A 21288-nucleotide genomic window follows, 5' to 3' on the forward strand; every position below is an offset into this window, starting at 1 on the left:
GGTTAAAAACATGTTTGTAGACAGTGTTTTTCCAGGTTTATCAAAGGCATTTGATCAAAACTTCACAAATACAGTTTTCAGAATGTTGGCTTGGTGACTACACAGGGAGCAGGGAGCAGTATTTATGTATAAATGGTTTTAAGTGTCACAGGTCAAGATTAAATATGGATACATTTTAGGACTGCTACTCTTTCTCATTTTTATAAATGATCTTGCTGAATTATCAAATTCAACCTTCCTGATATTGTTTATTTGCAGACGACACCAGTTTTGTCATATCTCACTCTGACTGCTTAACAACACTGTCATGTGCAGCAAAGTGGTTTCAGATGAACAGACTCACAATGAATATCAGACAATCCAGTTATATAAGATTCAAAAATGAAAACAAAGAATTTCCTCAAACGGAGCCAAAATGACAAATGAATGAAGTTGAAGTTGAAGATGTTTGTGGATGTTTTAGTTGATGAGAGACGGTCATGAGGAAACCACACCCAACAGAGGGATGAAGTCCTCTGGTGTCATCAGAAGAGGATCTCCTTCATTCTAATGTGGCTGTACCACAGTTTAATATATCCAAACCTCGCTTACTGTAATATCGTCTGGGCTGCCTCACATCCTCCTCTTCATCAAAAACTTCTCATACAACAACAGCTTTCAAGAATTTAATTCATTAAGTCTTAACAAACGTGTATATTTATGTATAAATTCATTAAAAATGAACGAGAGCTTCCAGACACATTTGACAACTTTTGCTCTCGTCATCAGACGTTCACTCCGACCCGACGAGGAACCAAAAGACTTGCAGCTGCCGCTCTGTCGTTCCTCCAAACATCAACTTTCTATTCACTTTCATGGCCCAAACTCTGGAATTCTCTGGATCAGCCTCTTCCAATGCTTCCCTCTTTGAACGTCTTCAAGCTAAATGATTGAATCATCTGTTGTCCAAACGGGATCCCACTGATTCTATGTTGTGACTCTCTTTATTCACTCCTCTTTGTTTTCTGCTTGTTCTTCCTTCCTTCTTTCTTATTTTTAATTCCATTATACAAATGTAGGGATGTTTACTGATGAGGAGGGTTTCATAGAAGCCACTGGACTTCTTTTCCTCTCCGGAACACAGTCTAGTTTCATCTTCCTGGAATTCTGTTGGAAATTCTTATTTTGTGCAAATAAATAAAAGATAATAAATTTAAATCGAAAGCTTCCAGAGAAGCTGGCCAAGTCTTCAAAAGTTCCTTCTCGATAACAAAGCGACAGTCAAGTAAAGTCAGACGACTCGGTGTGGTTGATGAGTAATTAGGAGTCACAGGCACGCGTGGAGGTTTACCGTGACACATCAGTGTTGTTTTTAGAGCCGACTTGTAAAATCCCAAAGCTATCCTTTAGCATCACAAATCAACATGTCAACGCAACCAGAGATGAGCTCATGCTGGCCCGTCGGCACGGCGGTGAGCCGGCTGTAAACAGTGCAGACAGTCTGCACAGCAGCCCGTCGACGCACCGCCTCCTCCAGCGGCCCACGGCATGATGGGAACCGGGAGTTTAACCTGGGTCAGTGGAGTTAAGACCAGCGCATGACTGAGGAGAAGAGCCACTGTAATCGACCTGCGAGGGCGACGACCCCACTCCCACAGAATAATCGTTCACACGTTCATCTCTTAACCCGTTGGCCCTAATAGCAGCTCCGCCTGGGCCATTAAAACGAGACACAAGAGAGGTGATTTGTGCAAATGGTTTAGCTTGCTGTCGTGCATTCTTAAAGCTCCTTTCCAGCTCAGGAAGACAATGGCAGCACGTATTACAGTAATCTCAGGCACATCTGCAGCAGGTCAGCGGGTCTCATTCGTTGTTTGGCTGTCGTCCTGCTCGTTACCCGCGCTGCACTTTCATCGCTGTTCACTTGAGAATGTCATCAGGGGGATTTGGTCCGGGATGGTGTTTTGTTTGACAATCTTCCATTTGGATTTCCGTTGGTCTGTGTTAAAGTCAGACAGTGTGTACATGGGATAAGTGTGCAATAGTTTGTCTGCTTGTAAATCCCAAATTTGACCCTGACAGGCTTTTTGACAAGTTAAATCTCTCCTGGCAGAACACGGGCTGAGCTGTCTGTCAATATCGTACTTTTAATCTGTGAAACAGATTAAGTTGTGACTGTGAATTTTCAGCAGAGGAAGTTCTTTGTATTTTTTCTTTCATCTATAACAGGCTCCGTCACAGGATGGATCCAGGGTCACATCGAAGCACCACTCCATGTTCGCAGAGAGAGGGAGGATTCCCAACCTCATCACTGCTGCACGCTCCGGTCACCTCCCGTCTGGACTCCAGAGATTCCCTCAGACCTTCATCCATTGATAAAATCATTCTCGTTTTAATTCAAGAACACATCCACTTCATCACTGCCCACCAGAGGTCCAGAGCCTGCAGCCGCTCTGACACTCAATCCCTGGACTCCTGGAGACCCAGCTTTCAGCCAGACTTTTAAACTTGATGCTGCACACTACTGAATGATGCATTCTTTATACGGTTGATGTTTTTTTTAGCAGTTTTTGTATTAATGTGTTGATCTACAGTGAGCTTGAGAAGATGCTGAGGTGACTTGATATCACTTCTTCTGAAACAGGACTTGTCTTGCTGCATCCTCTCCTGGTCTCCTGTGAACAGGTGTGAATGTTTGTTATCTGTAAACACATGAGCCCAGTGATCATGTGTCTGTGCGATGAGCAGTTTCTGGGTGTTACTGAAGGCTGGATGAGCCACGCTGACTGTTTGAGGACCTGCAGGAGGAGGGGAGGGTGTGGTGAGGATCTGTGGTCATGGTGCAGGAATACAAACAAGTGCTGCACATGTCGGGATGAACGTTCACATCCTGCACTATGAAAAGAGTCTGCTGGCTGCACTGATCTGGTTTCATGACTTTTTGTAAAATGTGTGGGATGTCGGCTATTTGGTGCATCTGCAGCTCACTTCTGGTTCTCTCTCTTAACAAATTAGGAAAAATCAAAGCAAATGTTTCTGCATGAATCCTCCTGTTTGGGATTCCCGGCAGACTTTGAGGAGTAGCAGCTTGGCGACGTTCCTCCGCTCTCTGACCTGGCCTTGTTTCAAGTGGGGTTATCAGGCGGATGCCGAGCAACATCCAACTCTACCTCCCCACTTTGACGACGAGGGAGGCATCGACATGTAAATTAAGAGCCGCTCTGCACGAACACGCCGAGGTCATCTTTGATGTTGAGGACTTCATGCTGCAGATCACAGCCTATTTGTCACTTTGGTGGTCTGCAGGCGTGCCAGAGGCCTGTGAAAGTATCGCACCTCCCAGCCTGGTCGCACACAGGGGGTGAAACACTTTATCGGCGTTCATGTGTGTGTGTGTGTGTGTGTGTGTGTGTGTGTGTGTGTGTGTGTGTGTGTGTGTGTGTGTGTGTGTGTGTGTGTGTGTGTGTGTGTGTGTCATAGCAGAGTGCACACAACGTCAGCTCGGTGGTGGATGTAGGTGAAACAGCTGGTGAGCTCCTGTGCTGCCCTGACAACAGGGATCTGCTCATACAGGTGTAAATACAGCTGCTGGACGCTCCTCTCTCCACACACACACATGCACACGCACACACACACACACACACACACACACACACACACACACACACACACACACACACACACACACACACACACACACACACACACACACACACACACACACACACACACACACACACACACACACACACACACACACACACACACACAAAGAAGAGAGGGCTGTGCAGACAGACAGATGGTGCCTGGGTACTCCTGGGCAAGTATACAGTGAAAGCATATGATATCAGCCTCGACTCTGGGGGCTAAACCTGCTGCCTCGCTCAGAGTGTGTGTGCGTGTGTGTGTGTGTGTGTGTGTGTGTGTGTGTGTGTGTGTGTGTGTGTGTGTGTGTGTGTGTGTGTGTGTGTGTGTGTGTGTGTGTGTGTGTGTGTGTCGGCTGCACAGCTGCATGTCCTGATGCATTAATACCGCGGCCTTCTCTGGACTGGATGGAAAGAGCAGTGTTGCAGGTTCTATAACGTCCGGCGGAGTCAAAGCAGCGGTGGAAGGTGCTTCACAAGCAGACACATCAACTGATAAAAGCTCAACATCTTTCCAACTCTGAAACTTAGTGTTGAACATACTCATCAAGGAAGTCAACTATTACAATTCAGGTTGGAAACAGAACACAGGACACGCAGGGAGCTTCAGAACGTCTGGAACGTCTCATCAGCACTGACGAGAAAATGTCACAAAAAGCCAACGAGTCTCAGAGAAGCACCGCCGTCTTTGTGGGACCATATTCTGTGGACACAGGAAACTGAAGCTGAGATCTTTGAGAATGCAGAGCTTCAGTTTAGTTACAGGCCCCCAAATGAAATCAAATGAAGTCCATAATTCTGTGAGGCTGCATTCATCCCTCTGATCCTGGAGGCATTAGATTCATCAAATGATGGAATCTGAACATCATCAAGGCATTTGAGAGAGAACTGTGATCTGGTGAAGCTCTGGGATTCCTTGTCAGAGTGAATCAAAGTTCACATGAAGCAGCACAAAGGAAAAGAAATCCTGATCATCAAAAAGTCTCAATCCGAACACAAACCTAAAATTAACAACTTCAACAAAACAAGTCTTCATATATATATGAAATAATTACTTTATCTATGTGTAAATTACTTTCACTTTTGAACAAATATTTAATGAACATTGTCCAATTTAAGTTTTAGTCAAAGTTGCTTCTTTCGTCGGTTGTGCTACACATAGAGAATTTTGCATTTCCCTCGCACATGAGATTTAAAAAAAAATAGAAATGACACACGTTAAACTCTACAGGCTAGAATATAATACTGTAGGGTAAAACAGTAAAAAAAAAAAGAATGAGGTAGACATAACAGTGAAAACAAGACAACAGAGAGGTCAAACGTATCAGAGCAATTGTCAATGCAGCCTCTCTTAGGGGCTTGGTAGTTAATAGAACCCAAAAACGACAGAGGAAGTTCCACAGCTTTAATGTTTATCAATAATTAAAAGTCTGTTGTTATTTTAGTGAACAAAAGTATCAATGGTAAAATATTGTAACTCAAGGAATTGTTTTTGGCTCAGCTTTGGATCAATAATTTGAACTCCACCCAAAAAAAAAATGTTTTTTTTGTTTTTGTTTTTTTCCCCCCATCACACTACTCTTGATTTATTCATTTTTACAGGAAGAGTGCTAATTTAACATTATTATTATTATTATTATTATTATTATTATTATTATTATTATTATCGCTGTTGTTGTTGTTGTTATTATTATTAATATTAATATTATTATTATTATTATTATTATTATTATTGTTGTTGTTGTTATTATTATTGTTATTGTTGTTGTTGTTACAGCAGAAGAAATAAACCGTTCAGATGAATCAGATCAGATATAAGTTGGGAATTGAAACACTGAGAGAAATAAATATGATTTTTCAGGCCTTAAATCAGCCCCGTGTGACATGAAATATTCCAGCAGTCAGAATGAAAGCCAGTGGCAGGTACCGGGGCATCATCATAAACAGCTCAGAGACGGCGCAGCCGCCCATGTGCAATAATCATCTTTACAAAGCAAATGAAGTTTGCAGGTCACCTTAATGACTTTGGGAGAAGGCCTGAAGCTGTTTATGTTGACCACATGACGCGACCCCTCCTCTGATCCTCAAAGCTCACTTATCAAATATCCCGGGGAGACGAATCCCTCACCGTCTGTTTGAATCATTATAGCATTTCCCATTCAAACTGGGCATGAAAATGACATTTAAATGAAAATATTAAAATCTGCCCATATTTGTGAAGCCACCTGTACTGTATGTAAATACACTTAGCTTAGGCCTGTCGTAGCTGATGCTCTTAAAACTACATCATTTCAATGTATGGCAAAGATCCAGCAGAAAAACAGAGGTGGAGGAGCAGAGCGCCGTCTTACTCTCAAACTGAATTGCCTGAACGCTCCACGCTGCGGTTCCACAACATTTAATAGAACTTGAATATCATTTAAAAGGTTGGGGGCAGGAAGGATGTGTTTTATCTGCTGAGGAAATCAGCCACAGAAAGGCTGTGCTTCATTACCCTATGCAAAGAACCTGTCGGCCTGAGACAAAAGAAGTCTGCTGCAGCAGCTGGATGTGTGAGAGGAGCAACTGCTGACACAAAACACTGTTTTCACAAGCTGATTAATGGGATTTAAATCCTCTCCTCAGGTACAGCACTACAAGTCTACAACAAAGAGCCTTCAATCCACTCTTTAAAGCTTCAGCGGCACACAGGAGCAAAGTCAATTACCAGCTGTGGACATCAGCGAAACACTTTATTACAGTATCAGACATCGTCAACACAGGAAGTCCCAAGGATGTGTAGTTACAGCTGTCAATACTCAGAAGATTGAGACTATTAGTTAGTTAGTTAGTTAGTTAGTTAGTTAGTTAGTAAAATCAAACTACACTTGGGCATTAATATCTACTTTCAGATTCTGCTGTTTCATTTTAACATGCACATTTAAATGTATCTGGAATAAAAATCGAATAAAAAAAGAGGCAGCCTCTAGTAATGTCTATAATTTAAAATCTACCAATACAAACTTCTAATTTGTGTGAAACAATAAAGAGCAAGCAGTGTGGTAGCTCAGTGTCCTGAGCACAGACTGAGTCTAAAGGTTTAGTTTTCTATGCCTGGAAATGTTGAGGGGCCTCGTGATGCAGGATGAAGCTGCTTTCAGTGTGAAACTGAGCCGAGAGGAAGTCAACAGGGCAGTCTGAGACGTTTGTACTTACACAGGTTACACTCTGATGGAGGAGGAAGATGGGGGGGGGGGTCAGTAGGGAGAGGAGGAGGAGGAAGAGGATGAGGGAGAGGAGGAGGAGTCTGCTGAAGGTGTGAAGCTCTTCACAAGCTTCAGGCTGCTGCAGCCATCAGAAGATAATCCAATGTGAATCTCTGCAGGCTTCAGACTGACTCAGGAGTGAAACCCAGTGACTGAGCTCACTTCTGTGGTTTTGTGGGAAAATGCTGAAGAAAAAGCAACAAGCTGATGTGTTATATATATATATATATATATATATATATATATATATATATATATATATATATATTAGGGTGGTCCTTCCAGAGGGGTAAATTTTCTAAATAATATTTTTTCAGCTCCAACCCCCTACATTTGTTGGAATAGCTGGAAAAACTCTCCTGGTTATTTTTTTTCCAATTCCAACAACATTTACCCCTCCCTCACTGAGACTGAAGTTCAGCCTTATCTCACCTACTACTTCTACTGGAATCTGTGGACAAGAATTGGTTTCAGACCGCACTAATTAACCACGAGGGCCTTCGAGACGACTACAGGGAGCTGCTAGAATTGACTGGGATCTTCCTCGGCCAAGTTCCACCGAGAGGAGTCAGGTTCTTAGCTCCAAGACCCAAGCACCATGCAAGGTGGATGTCCAAAGCCATCTATGCACTGAAGGTATGGATGTTCCGGAGCCAATTCAAGAGAGGAGAAGGGCCTGCGGCAAATCGCTGTCTTCGTATGTCTCCTGTATACTAAAGCATGGACACTGGCACCAGATGCCGCCGCCGCCCCAAGACATGAGCTTCAGTTGCTGAAGAATTTGATGGCCTACCCCTACACTCAATCCAGCCGGGACTTAGCTAAGGCAGCCCTGAACAAACTCGCAGGGCATCTGTGGTACCTCTCAGAGGAGCTTGTCGCTCTGGCACTTTTTGACCCCCTCGTCAAAGTGGAGGAAAAGAGGCAAATCCTCACCACACTTCATGCCACAGTGGGAGATGAATCTCCAGAGAAGCGCCCAACACTCCCAAATCAAGCTATTTCTGAACTCCAGCTGAAAGACTTGGCAACAACCAACACAGGACAATTCTTCCAGAAGCTGAGTTTGGAAGACGGCTTCCTTGACACTGATCCTACTACTTGGCAGCAGCGTGAAGACTTCCAGACAGCAGCAGCAGCAGATAGCGGTCATCAACGACCATGCTGAGTGCAGTGTCGCCTTAATCCAACAATACAATGGAAAGCTAACTCAGAATGAGGAGCAACTGCAGTTTCTCCTCCAATCTGTTTCTCGTCATCGCACAGAATGTCCAGACTCCAAAAAGAAGACGGTAGCTGCTGGTATGGTGCCTCAGCAGAAGACCCATGTAAACTAAGCTGGGAGCCAATAGACGGGCTCAGCAGCCTTAAAGGGAACGTAAACAGATATTTGGGACAGAGACTGAAAGTTGGATAATGGATATGGAATATGAATATTGCTTTTTATTTAATGATTTTGTTTTCACATTTAGAAAAAACAGAAATACAAGCATACTTACTACTTAGTCATATAATGATGTTTTGAACTTTTGAATGTTTATAATTTTCATCATATTTGTCCTTTTCCATACATGTACAATTGTAGATTAAATTGCTTGATATCAGTTCTGATGTTAAAACTTTAATTTTCATTCTAATTTTAATTGTTATATGTTGTATTTATTCCCAGATTATGAGCGCCCCAAGGAGCTGGGGGGGGGGGGGGGGGGGGGGGGGATTTAAAGGTCACAGAGGGAGGGGTGAAGGTTGTCCAATTGAGAAAAAAATTCACGAGGATAGTTTTCTCAGCTAATCCAACAAATTTCATAGGTTGGAGCTTAGAATTTCCAACTTCCATATTTAAGGACCACCCTAATATATATATATATATATATATATATATATATATATATATCACTGGTATATAGATATAGATATATATATAGATCAAATAGCATTGTAAACTAGAGTGCAGGTGTTTATTAGTAAGATTGTACAGTAAAATGTTGAGTCACATGTGTTAACAGAAAAGTAGAAAGCACTTGAGGAAGACGAGGGATGGAAGCACAGAGCTGCACTGAGTTATGAACACTGATACTGTGATAATGAGGTAACGGGATCAAACTGAAGCTATATAACACATGTACGCCATAAAGTGGAGCTCCTGTGGAGGGTGTGTGTGTGTGTGTGTGTGTGTGTGTGTGTGTGTGTGTGTGTGTGTGTGTGTGTGTGTGTGTGTGTGTGTGTGTGTGTGTGAGACCTACCCGGTGCGCTTGGTGATGGTTCCCAGGGTCATGGGCTGTTTGATCTGTGCCAGCGGCAGCACCACGGTGAGGCTGGGCAGCGGGGTGAGCCGCGGGTTCCCCATGTTGTTATTGGTGAAGTTATTGTACGAATCCTGGCTGCTCAGTTTGGCTGCAGGACACACACACACACACACACACACACACACACACACACACACACACACACACACACACACACACACACACACACACACACACACACACACACACACACACACACACACACACACACACACACACACACACATTCAGGGTTATTACAGTGACTCTGGATAATCTGGGAATAAAATGAATTTAAACGTTGAACCTTCCTGTTTCTAGACCGTGGATAGTTTTTTCTTGTTCATGTCCAAACTGAACCACAGTGAGTATTTGACATACAGATCCAGAATCATTGCTCATAAGCTGACCAGCTGTATTAATTTTAAACAACCTGATTGAATCTCTGATAATAGTGAGGTGTTGTTCAAACACATTTGAACATATTTGTTTTCTGAAGTTGTTATAAAACTGCTAGAACAAACTGCAAACAAATGTATTTGACAACAACTTTCTTATTTGAGTACCCTTGATGAAATTATGGAATGAAGGATAATGATTGACAAGATTGAAAACAATCTCTTGGATTATGTTTGTGAAAATGAGGTTTTGTTTTCTTGTGTCTAAATTAAATGATGAAATAAATACCCCCAAAACATTATTGTGGACGTTAAAGGGTAACAACACATTACATGTCTGAAAAAAGAGTTCAGATCAGGATGTAGGAAATATTAAAGACATCTTAAAACACAGGATCATTTCTGAAAGGTTCAAATATACCAGAGCAACTTCAATCTTTTTTCCACAGTTAAAGAATTAAGAACCAGCTACAAGTTGTTAAAGGAGATTATTATGAGGATGAAAGATATCCTGAAATGAGTTGGTCACATGTGGTGATTCATATTTGACACTTTCATATCCACCAGGAGGCATTTTAACCATATGACCAGAAATAAAACATCACTGAGAAACGTCTGGAAAACAAAGGTAAACAACAGTCGATTCCAAAGAAATACAATAAAACCTGTTTAAAAGAACTTTTCCAGCCTTTGCTCTGAATATTTACATCGTTTTCCCTCATCCACAAAGTACGCACACACACACACACACACGCACGCACGCACGCACGCACGCACACACGCACACACACACACACACACACACACACACACGCGCACAAAGGACACACACACGCACGCGCACACACACACACACACACACACAGAACCTGGGTTCAAGGCCTCCTGTTGAATGATTGCAAATAACCAACTCAAGATGCTTCGTTCCAAAGACTCTGCTTCTAGTGCCTGGCAGCCCGTTAATCAAGACCAATCAACAGGCCCCTTACGCACGCACACACGCACACACACACACACACACACACACACACACACACACACACACACACACACACACACACACACACACACACACACACACACACACACACACACACACACACACACACACACACACACACACACACACACAGATGATCCAGAATAACACATCTTGTCTCACATTCACGGAGGAGCTGCAGCCAAACATAATCAGGCATGTAAACGGACTCCTGGGGGCTCTGGGGGCCTCCCGGGGCTTCCTGAGGACTCCCAGGGCCTCCCGGGGGCTCCTAGGGCTCTGAGGCCCCGCCTGCCCCCACCCTCACCACCCTCGCCACCCTCCTCCACCACGGCCGGTTCCACAGGTCAGAGTTCATCTCAGGCAGAGGCGGCAGTGAAGCAGGATTTAGTGAAGACAAACTCTGTAGTGCGCCTCAACATGTGTCAGCAGCCTGAGGCCTGCAGGAGGAGGAGGAGGAGGAGGAGGAGCACACCAACAACATGATTCCAGAAACATTTCTGCTGAGCATTAGCATCAAAGCTGAATAACATGCTAAACGCTGCATCCTGTACGGCTCCTCTCCACTAAACATTCACCATCTCATCCTGTACGGCTCCTCTCCACTAAACACAAAACTAAATTCTCTCATATCATTAAACAGGCAGCAGAATCATGTGTTCATCACAAAGTCAGATCCCTGAACTGTACAACCGCTCTCTGATCAGGAAAGATGCCTGATTCTCTCACCCCTCCACCACTCATCTCACCCCCTCCATCACCCCTCCATCACTCATTTCACCCCCTCCATCACTTATCCCACCCCTGACCACTACTCTCAACCCTCCATCACTCCTCTCACCCCCTCCATCACCCCTACATCACTCCTTTCACCCGCTCCATCATTCCTCTCACCCCCATCACTCCATCACCCCTACATCACTCCCTTCACCCCTCCATCACTGCTTTCACCCCTCCATCACTCCATCCAGTTACTACCATCAGGTAGACGTTTCAAAGTCCCACTGTTCCGTAAACCCCTTTATGTCAACTGCAATAGTCACTTTGAACATATATATATATATATATATATATATATATATATATATATATATATATATATATATATATATGTACATCACTCCCTACAAGGGAGTGATATGGGGTGATGGAGTGATGGGGGTGAGAGGAATTATGGAGGGGGTGAAAGGAGTGATATAGGGGTGATGGAGGGGGTGAGAGGAGTGATGGAGGGTTGAGGGTAGTCGTTGAGAGTAGTATATATATATATATCTATATATATATAGATATATATATATATATATATATATATCTATATATATATAGATATATATATATATATATATATATATATATATTCTCAGTTCTGTCACTGCTTAGGGCTAATAAAGTTTATCTCAACTCATCTCATCTTAACTGAAGTTCAAATCACATCTTTCTTGATTCACCTTCCAGAAAAAAACCAGAAGAAAAACTGTGAAAACTAGTGAAAGACGAGGTCAGTGGAGTTCACATTTGGTTAAAGAAGTGAAGGAAACACGCATGTAAAGTTTAGGATTTAAGAAGGAAAGTCAAAATCTACAATTATATTTCATTGCATTGCTCTTACTGAATCAGCAACATTTACATTGAAGTAAATTCAAACAACATCAGAAAAGAAGTGCCACATTACTTAACAGACATGCACAGTGAGGAGAATCTGACTCCAGCTAAGGTGAGCACTGACAGGAAGTTATCACTAATACGACTCGGTGTCATGTGGAAGGGCGGAGAGGTGCAGAGTCCTCCAACCAGAGGTTAGAAGATCAACCAGCTGGTTTGATCCATCTGCAGGCCGCTAACCTCCACGGACTGAAGGAAACTCACCGACAAAACATTAACAAGAAGAATAAGAAGAGCTGATGTATGGACACATTGCAGACATTATCAAGATAAAAACAGTTTGTAAACCAGATGCAGTGATTCGAACTCGCAAAAACAAACTATTTGAAACAACATTACTGTTAATTCGTCCTGAACTCAACACACAGAAGAGCCTTACGAGCTGCCGTCAGTTAATATGTGTTGTTTTAAGCTTGTGTGTGTGTGTGTGTGTGTGTGTGTGTGTGTGTGTGTGTGTGTGTGTGTGTGTGTGTGTGTGTGTGTGTGTGTGTGTGTGTGTGTGTGTGTGTGTGTGTGTGTGTGTGTGTGTGTGTGTGTGTGTGTGTGTGTGTGGTGTGTGTGTTGGTTGATTGCTCACTCTCCAGAAGAAGTTGCACCTTTAACAGTTAAATGTTTAAACCAGAGAACTTGAAGTTTTGCTTGTGAATATTGTGTTTTGCACCAATGCCATTGGACAAATGATTGAATCCTGTTCATGATTCACAGCAGGTAGACCTAATGGTTTTACACTGAACAAAAATGTAAATACAATGTTTATGTTTGCTGCCATTTTTCATGATTTGAACTCAAAGATCGAATAGTTTTTCCTTTGTAGACAAAAAGTCTATTTTTCTCAAATATTGCTCACACTTAAATATATTAAGTGTGTGTTAGTGATGATCCCTCCACCTCACAGCAGGAGTATTGTTCAGGTGTGTCTTTGGCAGGACAGTTTTATCATAGTGAGGGAGGCACTGCTCTGGCCTGTGACTTCAACGTTTAATTATGAGTCAACATGTTGAGACATTATCATTACATTTGCACAGTAAAATTCTCTGCTGTATTTATCAAAATGTTTGGTAAAGCAAAGTCATGTTTTTCATTATCTTTGTTTCTATGAAAGAGCAAAGTCAAGTAAATAAAGTTATTCTCAAACCCAGAGAATTAAATCTGTAAGTTGAATCTTTTTTTTTTTTACTTAAGTCAACGAAATTCACTACATAGTTACTAAACTAAAATACTTACAAATATTTATAGACTGAAACAAAATTCTATTATTGGCAAAAGACTAAAACCGAATCAAAATGAAGAGTGACAGGAAGCAGAACTCTGAACGGACCCGGTCAGACCAGGATCTAATAGGCCAGTGCGCAGGATGGCTTTTACTCTCAGGAGTTCATTTCTATTAAAGCTCATCAACAAGCTGTGCAGATACTTTCTAGTTCCTGAGCGTTGTGTGAAGCTTGCAAAGCTTTGAGCCAATCAACACAATGAGAATCGACACAATTGCAAAGAAGCAGTGACACTGAAACATTCAGCCTTTGGGTTTCCAGCTGTGGCTTATAAAACAAATATGTTTGTAATCCTGTGACAAGAGCTACAACAAAGAAGAGGAACCTGTGGGTTCAATGGGCAGCCCAAAGAAAATTCCAAGTTCAAGTGCTTTCAAAAGAAATAAAGAGCAAACCTGCGGGTGCACCACAATACTGCGTCTGAATGTTTGCCTTGTTCCACTTGTTGGGTTAATAGATGATGGACAGCCGGGAAACATAAAGGAATGAAAAGCAGGGAGGGGGCAGGAGGGGACAAAGAAAACATCAAAGCCCACAAAGAAGGTAGAGGAGGAGAGTGCCTCGTCGTTATTGGGAAGGAGCGATCAAGAGGAGGCTGAATGTGAGCGGAAAGGGAGCGCTGAGTGTTTTGCTCCAGTCTTTTAGATCATTAACGTGTAGGTCTGAGTTTCATTAGTGCTGCCAAAGCTGGGCCTGCCCTTCTCCAGAGAACCCCCCCCCCCCACCCCCACCCCCACCCCTCCACTGCCCCCCACCCTGCACCAGGGGCAGAATGTTAAAGATCAGGTCAGACTTCTTTCTCAACATGGACGTTCCACCTGCTCTTTATTCATGTTTGAGGACTTTTTTAAGGATTTATTTTATTTATTTATTTATTTTTAATATTAAACAAATGAAATCTATTTCATGTAAACTTTGTTTTTTCTTCTAATCGCTTACTTGACTTAAAAATGTCAATAAAAATATTTTTCAAAGACCAACAATAATGTGAAACTTGGAAATGAAAATAGTGTAAACTTTTGACTTATTTAACAAAACTGTATCTACTGTTGCTTTTATGAAATGTAGAAACTTCCATTTGGAGCTGCTGATCATTGTTGAACATTTCTCATCAGATTTTAAAAGACTGATTTCATTTTTCCTCATTTCTGATATTTGCTGACACATCAGGATGTGATGCAGATTTTATTCGACAGCTACTGAACCTTTCAGTTATCTAAGTTCCTGTTTACGCCACAACGACTTCAAGTGAAAATGCAAAACTTTCATTATGTTTTGGGTCTCTGTTTCCACGACAACGGTGCTCAGACCCAATCAGAAGAACTTTTTGAAAACACTCCACCTATCTTCGGGTCATGCACATGCAGCAGAGAGGAGCTTTTCTCTGCTTTGAGGCAGAAAAATGGAGGAAAGAAGTGACGGAAGATTTTGTTCAGCTTGGTGTCAGAGATGATTTATTAATGGGCTAAAAAGACAACACGTCTCTGCTGCTGTTGATTCAATAAATGTGTTGATTCCAAGTGGGGAGAACTCTTCTCGTGCCTCAACACAGAGAAAATACTCTCTTCTGATTGGCTGTGAAATCAGTCAATCTCAGATAAACTCTGCCTTTTTCTCCACTGACTGGACCACAGATAGATTTTCACCAGACATCTCAGCTGAGGACCGCGATGTGATTTGTAGTTGAAGAAAACAGAATCTGTGATCAAGTGGAAGAAAAATGTGAACATGACAGTTTTTAAAACTCCTGTAATGAAGAAGTTGTGAATGTGTGAGTGTGGTGTTGTATTTGTAGAAAGAAAAAAAAGGTACAGGTACACAACTTCTTGTACACAACTACAAAGTCCACTGTTACAAGTGCTCAAACCTTTTCACCAATAATACCTCCAGAATATTCTCCTGGGACTTTGTAGTTAGTAGAATTCTGACAGTCATCATAATAATAATCAAATTTAGTAGTTTTATTTTGACGATCACCGTACTAATAATCCAACTTGCTAGTTTTATTTTGACAGTCACTGTAATAACAATCCAACTTGGTAGTTTTACTTTGACAGTCACCGCAATAACAATCCAACTTAGTAGTTTTATTTTGACAGTCACTGTAATAACAATCCAACTTGCTAGTTTTATTTTGACAGTCACCGCAATAACAATCCAACTTGCTAGTTTTATTTTGACAGTCACTGGAATAACAGTCCATTTGAAAGAAATACAGCAATCATTGCCAGAAGTCACACAGTTTTGTCACTATGTCAAATGTAACCTAATAAAATACAGAAATAATAATAATATAGTAATAACAAAATAATAATAAAGTCATATTAAATAATAACAAAAAGGTGGAGGGGGGTGGGTGGTGTAAAACAAATAAAAAGTAAAACTGTACATGGACACCAAAGGATATTATAATCCCAATAAGGTAGCTAATGATCATGGTTCAAACCTTGGTTCCCCCTGTATACAATTCAAAACAAAACACAATTTGAACTGGTTTCTTGAGTTATAAATAACCTTTGTATCAGATATACATCTCAGGCTGTATGATATAAAAACAATCTCCAACAGGTTAAAACAAAACATATCATCCCTTCCACAGCGTCATACCCCATATGTAGAAAGTCCTGTAAAGGGAACGCTATGGAGCTGATTTTCTCACAGCGTGCCACAGCTGCCACAAGCCTCTCAGGGTGGTCATCTCATCCACCATAGGCAGGGTTGTGAAGAGGTTGTCACCGTAAAACCTGACTCCAGGTGGCACTTCAGCGTTCTCTGCCAGACCTGAATTTATTTAGCAAGGAAGAGTATTCTAAGTGGCCTAAAATGAGCCATTGTGCATTATTGTACGATTGCAAACAAGTAAATTATGAGCAATCCTGCAGACAGCGTTTTCTTTTAGTTAGCGACAAGCTACGTGCCCACTGGCAGCTTTTGTTACCACTCACAGAAATAAGCCAATGAACCTAAAAATATTAATCCCAGGTACAATTTTGTTGGGGGAGGGTTACTCTGGAGACTTGAATGATTAAATAATTATAATATGTTTGGGGGGGAAATCATGAGAAATCTATGAAAATGACCTCTTTCCAGGAGGATTTGCAGGAAGCAGGTGATCATGTGACAGGAAGCACTTGGAAACAATTTTTTTATAAACCAAAACCTTTGTCTAAGTTGTCTGTGAGCACATAAGTAGAAAAAGTTGCATTAATACCTTTGAGACTTTTTTATTGTGAGTAGAAAATGACAGGGATACACTTCGGCAACAATTGTTGCCAGTGGGACAAAAACTTCATCATCTTCAGTGTTTCCCTCGTTGCCGTGGAAACGGACATCATTTTAAGAACTCTGCCATGTAAATGCGAAACTTTTGTCAAATGAAAACAAAAAAAAATGTTTTCATTGGAAACGTGTTAATGGGGCATAATATTTGTTACTTGAAAAAGTGACGCGTACAGAAGATTATTACGGCCACTAAAGAAAAAAATTTCTGAGGTTTAAAAAAAAAAAAACAACCTCACGTGCTTCAGAAACAAGGGCCAAAATCAAAGTTGAGATGTTCTTTGGTTTTTTTCACGGAGAAAAAAAGAGTGTCTTTTTTTATACAAAGTGGAGACGTCTGTCCACCCCTCATCATTTGCCCATGGATGTGAAATCACATTAAATCACTTAATTCTGACTATATAGGGTTGCTTACTGCTTATGCACATGCGATTGTACACAGGATTTCCTTGTTTGATAATAATACATTTTATAAAAACCCCGGGATCGCGAGCAATGTCCTTCATACTCGCCAAATGTCTGCGCCGGAGAGCTGCAGGCTGCACTGCCTCTTCTTCCTGATACTGATGATAACGACACTGTTTATGAGCTCAAATCTATTCTGAAGCATCGTTTCACCACTTCATTGAACCGCCTGCAATGCATTTTGTAGAAGCAGTCACATGCACCGGCATGTGGATGGACGGACGTTTCCACTTTGTAAAAAAAAAAAAAAAAAAAAAGGTCTCGACTTTCATTTTTGACTTTTTCTGAAGTGCATGACGGTTGTTGTTTTTTTTTTTTCTTAAGCTCCAAATGTTTGTTTTTTTCTTCAATGGCACTAACACACTTCTGCAGGACGTAATCCTCCCACCTCGGAAACATTGTGTCACAGAAAACGTGTGAGCTTCAGGAGTTTGAGCTTCTGTGAGGTGAGCTTTAGAGATGTGAGCTTCAGGGGTGTGAACTTCAGAGATGTGAGCTTCAGGGGTGTGGGCATCAGTGTGAGCTTCAGGGGTGTGAGCACCAGGGGTGTGGGCATCAGTGTGAGCTTCAGGGGTGTGAGCTTCAGGGGTGTGGGCATCAGTGTGAGCTTCAGGGGTGTGAGCATCAGGGGTGTGAACTTCAGAGATGTGAGCTTCAGCGGTGTGAGCATCAGTGTGAGCTTCAGGGGTGTGAGCTTCAGGGGCGTGATATTCTGGAGTGTGAGCTTCAAGGGTGTGAGCTTCAGGAGTGTGAGCTTCAGGGTTATGTTGTTCTGGAGTGTGAGCTTCAAGGGTGTGAGCTTCAGGAGTGTGAGCTCCAGGGGTGTGAGCTTCAGGAGCGTGAGCTTCAAGAGTGTGAGTTTCAGGGGTGTGTGTTTCAGGAGTGTGAGCTTAATAGGTGTGAGCTGCAAGAGTGTCAGTTTCAGAAGTGTCAGTTTCAGAGGTGTGAGTTTCAGGGGTGTGAGTTTCAGAGGTGTGAGCTTCAGGGGTGTGAGCTTCAGGAGAGCAGTGAAATGTCTATAATACTATATCTCTATATTGTGGCAGAAATCATTTCCTCATTTCTGAGTAAAGCTGAATTTTGAGACTCCGTATGATGAAAAGGACTGGAATTCATGAGTTACAGTGGCTTGAGAAAAGGAGTGTCAGAGAGAGAAGGCTGGAGCTGGTGGAGGGCTGCTTCTCTGCAGCAGCTGTTGTTTCCGTCACCGATTGCAATGTTTAGACTTTAAAGATGTGAAGTTGAGCTGACACATATGTGGTTTTCATAATAGCTGATCTACAGGCCGACTGAAGGTGAAAGACGTGCAGACAGGAGGAGGAAAAGTGCTGAGCGAGGCTGCTACAAAGAGAAAGAGGGAGCGAGGGAGACAGATGAGAAGCGTCTGGCAGACAGATACAGAGGCCATGATTTGATTAATGAGCGGGGCGTGATGTGCCCAGGCACTGATACACGACATCTCCATGGAAAGAAGATCCATCAATGCAAATCCATCTCCGTGGCCATCGCCCGGAGAAAGAGCTCGGACCGTGCCAAAAACTCACACCAACACCTGACTCGGCCGCTCTCCCTCCTCTCTTCCATCCATCCCTCCCTTGTCTCAACAGCATTTGCATCCCCTTCTCACATTAAGCCCGTCTCTCTCTATCCTTCTCGCTCTTTCTTCTCTCCTCGACCGGCCCGTCGTCATGCAATCTCAGGTTTCTCTCCCTCGTTTAATACCCCATTTGCATCCGATACAAGCAGGCCGCTGCCGGCCAGGAGCCACGAGCCAAAGGAGCTCCGGGGCTGCTGAGGCCAAACCGGCCAGCGGGCGGGGCAGCAGGTCCAACGCTGTGGGGAGGAGCAACCAGGAGATGTAAGGAGGAGCAGTTAGGAGGTGTGAGGAGCCACCAGGAAGTGTGAGGAGAAACCAGGAGGTGTGAGGAGCCACCAGGAGGTGTGAGGAGGAGCCACCTGGAGGTGTGAGAAGAAACCAGGAGGTGTGAGGATCCACCAGGAGGTGTGAGGAGAAACCAGGAGGCGTGAGTAGCCACCAGGAGGTGTGAGGAGGAACAACCAGGAGGTGTGAGAAGAAACCAGGAGGTGTGAGGAGCCACCAGGAGGTGTGAGGAGGAGCAACCAGGAGGTGTGAGGAGGAACAACCAGGAGGTGTGAGGAGGAGAAACCAGGGGTTGTAGGGAAGAGCAGTCAGGAGGTGTGAGGAGGAGCAACCAGGAGGTGTGAGGAGAAGCAACCAGGAGGTGTGAGGAGGAACAACCAGGAGGTGTGAGGAGGAGAAACCAGGGGTTGTAGGGAAGAGCAGTCAGGAGGTGTGAGGATCCACCAGGAGGTGTGAGGAGGAGCAACCAGGAGGTGTGAGGAGGAGAAACCAGGAGGTGTGAGGAGCCACCAGGAGGTGTGAGGAAGACCAATCAGGAGGTGTGAGGAGAAACCGGGAGGTGTGAGGAGGAGCAACCAGGAGGTGTGAGGAGAAACCAGGAGGTGTGAGGAGAAACCAGGAGGTGTGAGGAGCCACCAGGAGGTGTGAGGAGAAACCAGGAGGTGTGAGGAGCCACCAGGAGGTGTGAGGAGAAACCAGGAGGTGTGAGGAGCCACCAGGAGGTGTGAGGAAGAACAACCAGGAGGTGTGAGGAGCCACCAGGAGGTGTGAGGAGGAGCCACCAGGAGGTGTGAGAAGAAACCAGGAGGTGTGAGGAGCCACCAGGAGGTGTGAGGAGAAACCAGGAGGTGTGAGGAGCCTCCAGGAGGTGTGAGGAGGAACAACCAGGAGTTGTAGGGAAGAGCAGTCATGAGGTGTGAGGAGCCACCAGGAGGTGTGAGGAGGAGCAACAGGGAGGTGTGAGGAGAAACCAGGAGGTGTGAGGAGAAACCAGGAGGTGTGAGGAGCCACCAGGAGGTGTGAGGAGAAACCAGGAGGTGTGAGGAGGAGAAACCAGGAGTTGTAGGGAAGAGCAGTCAGGAGGTGTGAGGATCCACCAGGAGGTGTGAGGAGGAGCAATCAGGAGGTGTGAGGAGGAGAAACCAGGAGGTGTGAGGAGCCACCAGGAGGTGTGAGGAAGACCAATCAGGAGGTGTGAGGAGAAACCGGGAGGTGTGAGGAGGAGCAACCAGGAGGTGTGAGGAGAAACCAGGAGGTGTGAGGAGAAACCAGGAGGTGTGAGGAGCCACCAGGAGGTGTGAGGAGAAACCAGGAGGTGTGAGGAGCCACCAGGAGGTGTGAGGGCGAACAACCAGGAGGTGTGAGGAGCCACCAGGAGGTGTGAGGAGGAGCCACCAGGAGGTGTGAGAAGAAACCAGGAGGTGTGAGGAGCCACCAGGAGGTGTGAGGAGAAACCAGGAGGTGTGAGGAGCCTCCAGGAGGTGTGAGGAGGAACAACCAGGAGTTGTAGGGAAGAGCAGTCATGAGGTGTGAGGAGCCACCAGGAGGTGTGAGGAGGAGCAACAGGGAGGTGTGAGGAGAAACCAGGAGGTGTGAGGAGAAACCAGGAGGTGTGAGGAGCCACCAGGAGGTGTGAGGAGAAACCAGGAGGTGTGAGGAGGAGAAACCAGGAGTTGTAGGGAAGAGCAGTCAGGAGGTGTGATGAGCCACCAGGAGGTGTGAGGAGGAGCAACCAGGTGGTGTAAGGAGGAGCAACCAGGAGGTGTGAGGAGGACCTAGGAGGTGTGAGGAGAAACCAGGAGGTGTGAGGAGCCACAAGGAGGTGTGAGGAGGAGCAATCAGGAGGTGTGAGGAGGAACCAGGGGATGTGAGGAGGAGGAACCAGGAGATGTGAGGAGGAGCAACCAGGAGGTGTGAGGAGAAACCAGGAGGTGTGCGGAGCCACAAGGAGGTGTGAGGAGCCACCAGGAGGTGTGAGGAGCCACCAGGAGGTGTGTGGAGGAACCAGGAGATGTGAGGAGGAACCAGGAGGTGTGAGGAGCCACCAGGAGGTGTGAGGAGAAACCAGGAGGTGTGAGGAGCCTCCAGGAGGTGTGAGGAGGAACAACCAGGAGTTGTAGGGAAGAGCAGTCATGAGGTGTGAGGAGCCACCAGGAGGTGTGAGGAGGAGCAACAGGG

At 44.1% G+C, this 21288-nt stretch overlaps 1 protein-coding gene across 1 annotated transcript in view; it reads right to left on the reverse strand.

Annotated features, from left to right (window-relative positions):
• bcas3 (BCAS3 microtubule associated cell migration factor) overlaps positions 1-21288 on the reverse strand; it is a 415011-nt gene that overhangs the window by 282402 nt on the left and 111321 nt on the right. Inside the window, exon 16 of the mRNA XM_080459250.1 lies at positions 9112-9262. Within this exon, the coding sequence (XP_080315376.1) occupies positions 9112-9262 (151 nt within the window). The remainder of the gene's footprint in view (positions 1-9111; positions 9263-21288) is intronic.

Source organism: Lipophrys pholis (genome assembly GCF_963383615.2).
Source record: "Lipophrys pholis genome assembly, chromosome: 3".
In the NCBI taxonomy this organism is placed as follows: Eukaryota; Metazoa; Chordata; class Actinopteri; order Blenniiformes; family Blenniidae; genus Lipophrys; species Lipophrys pholis.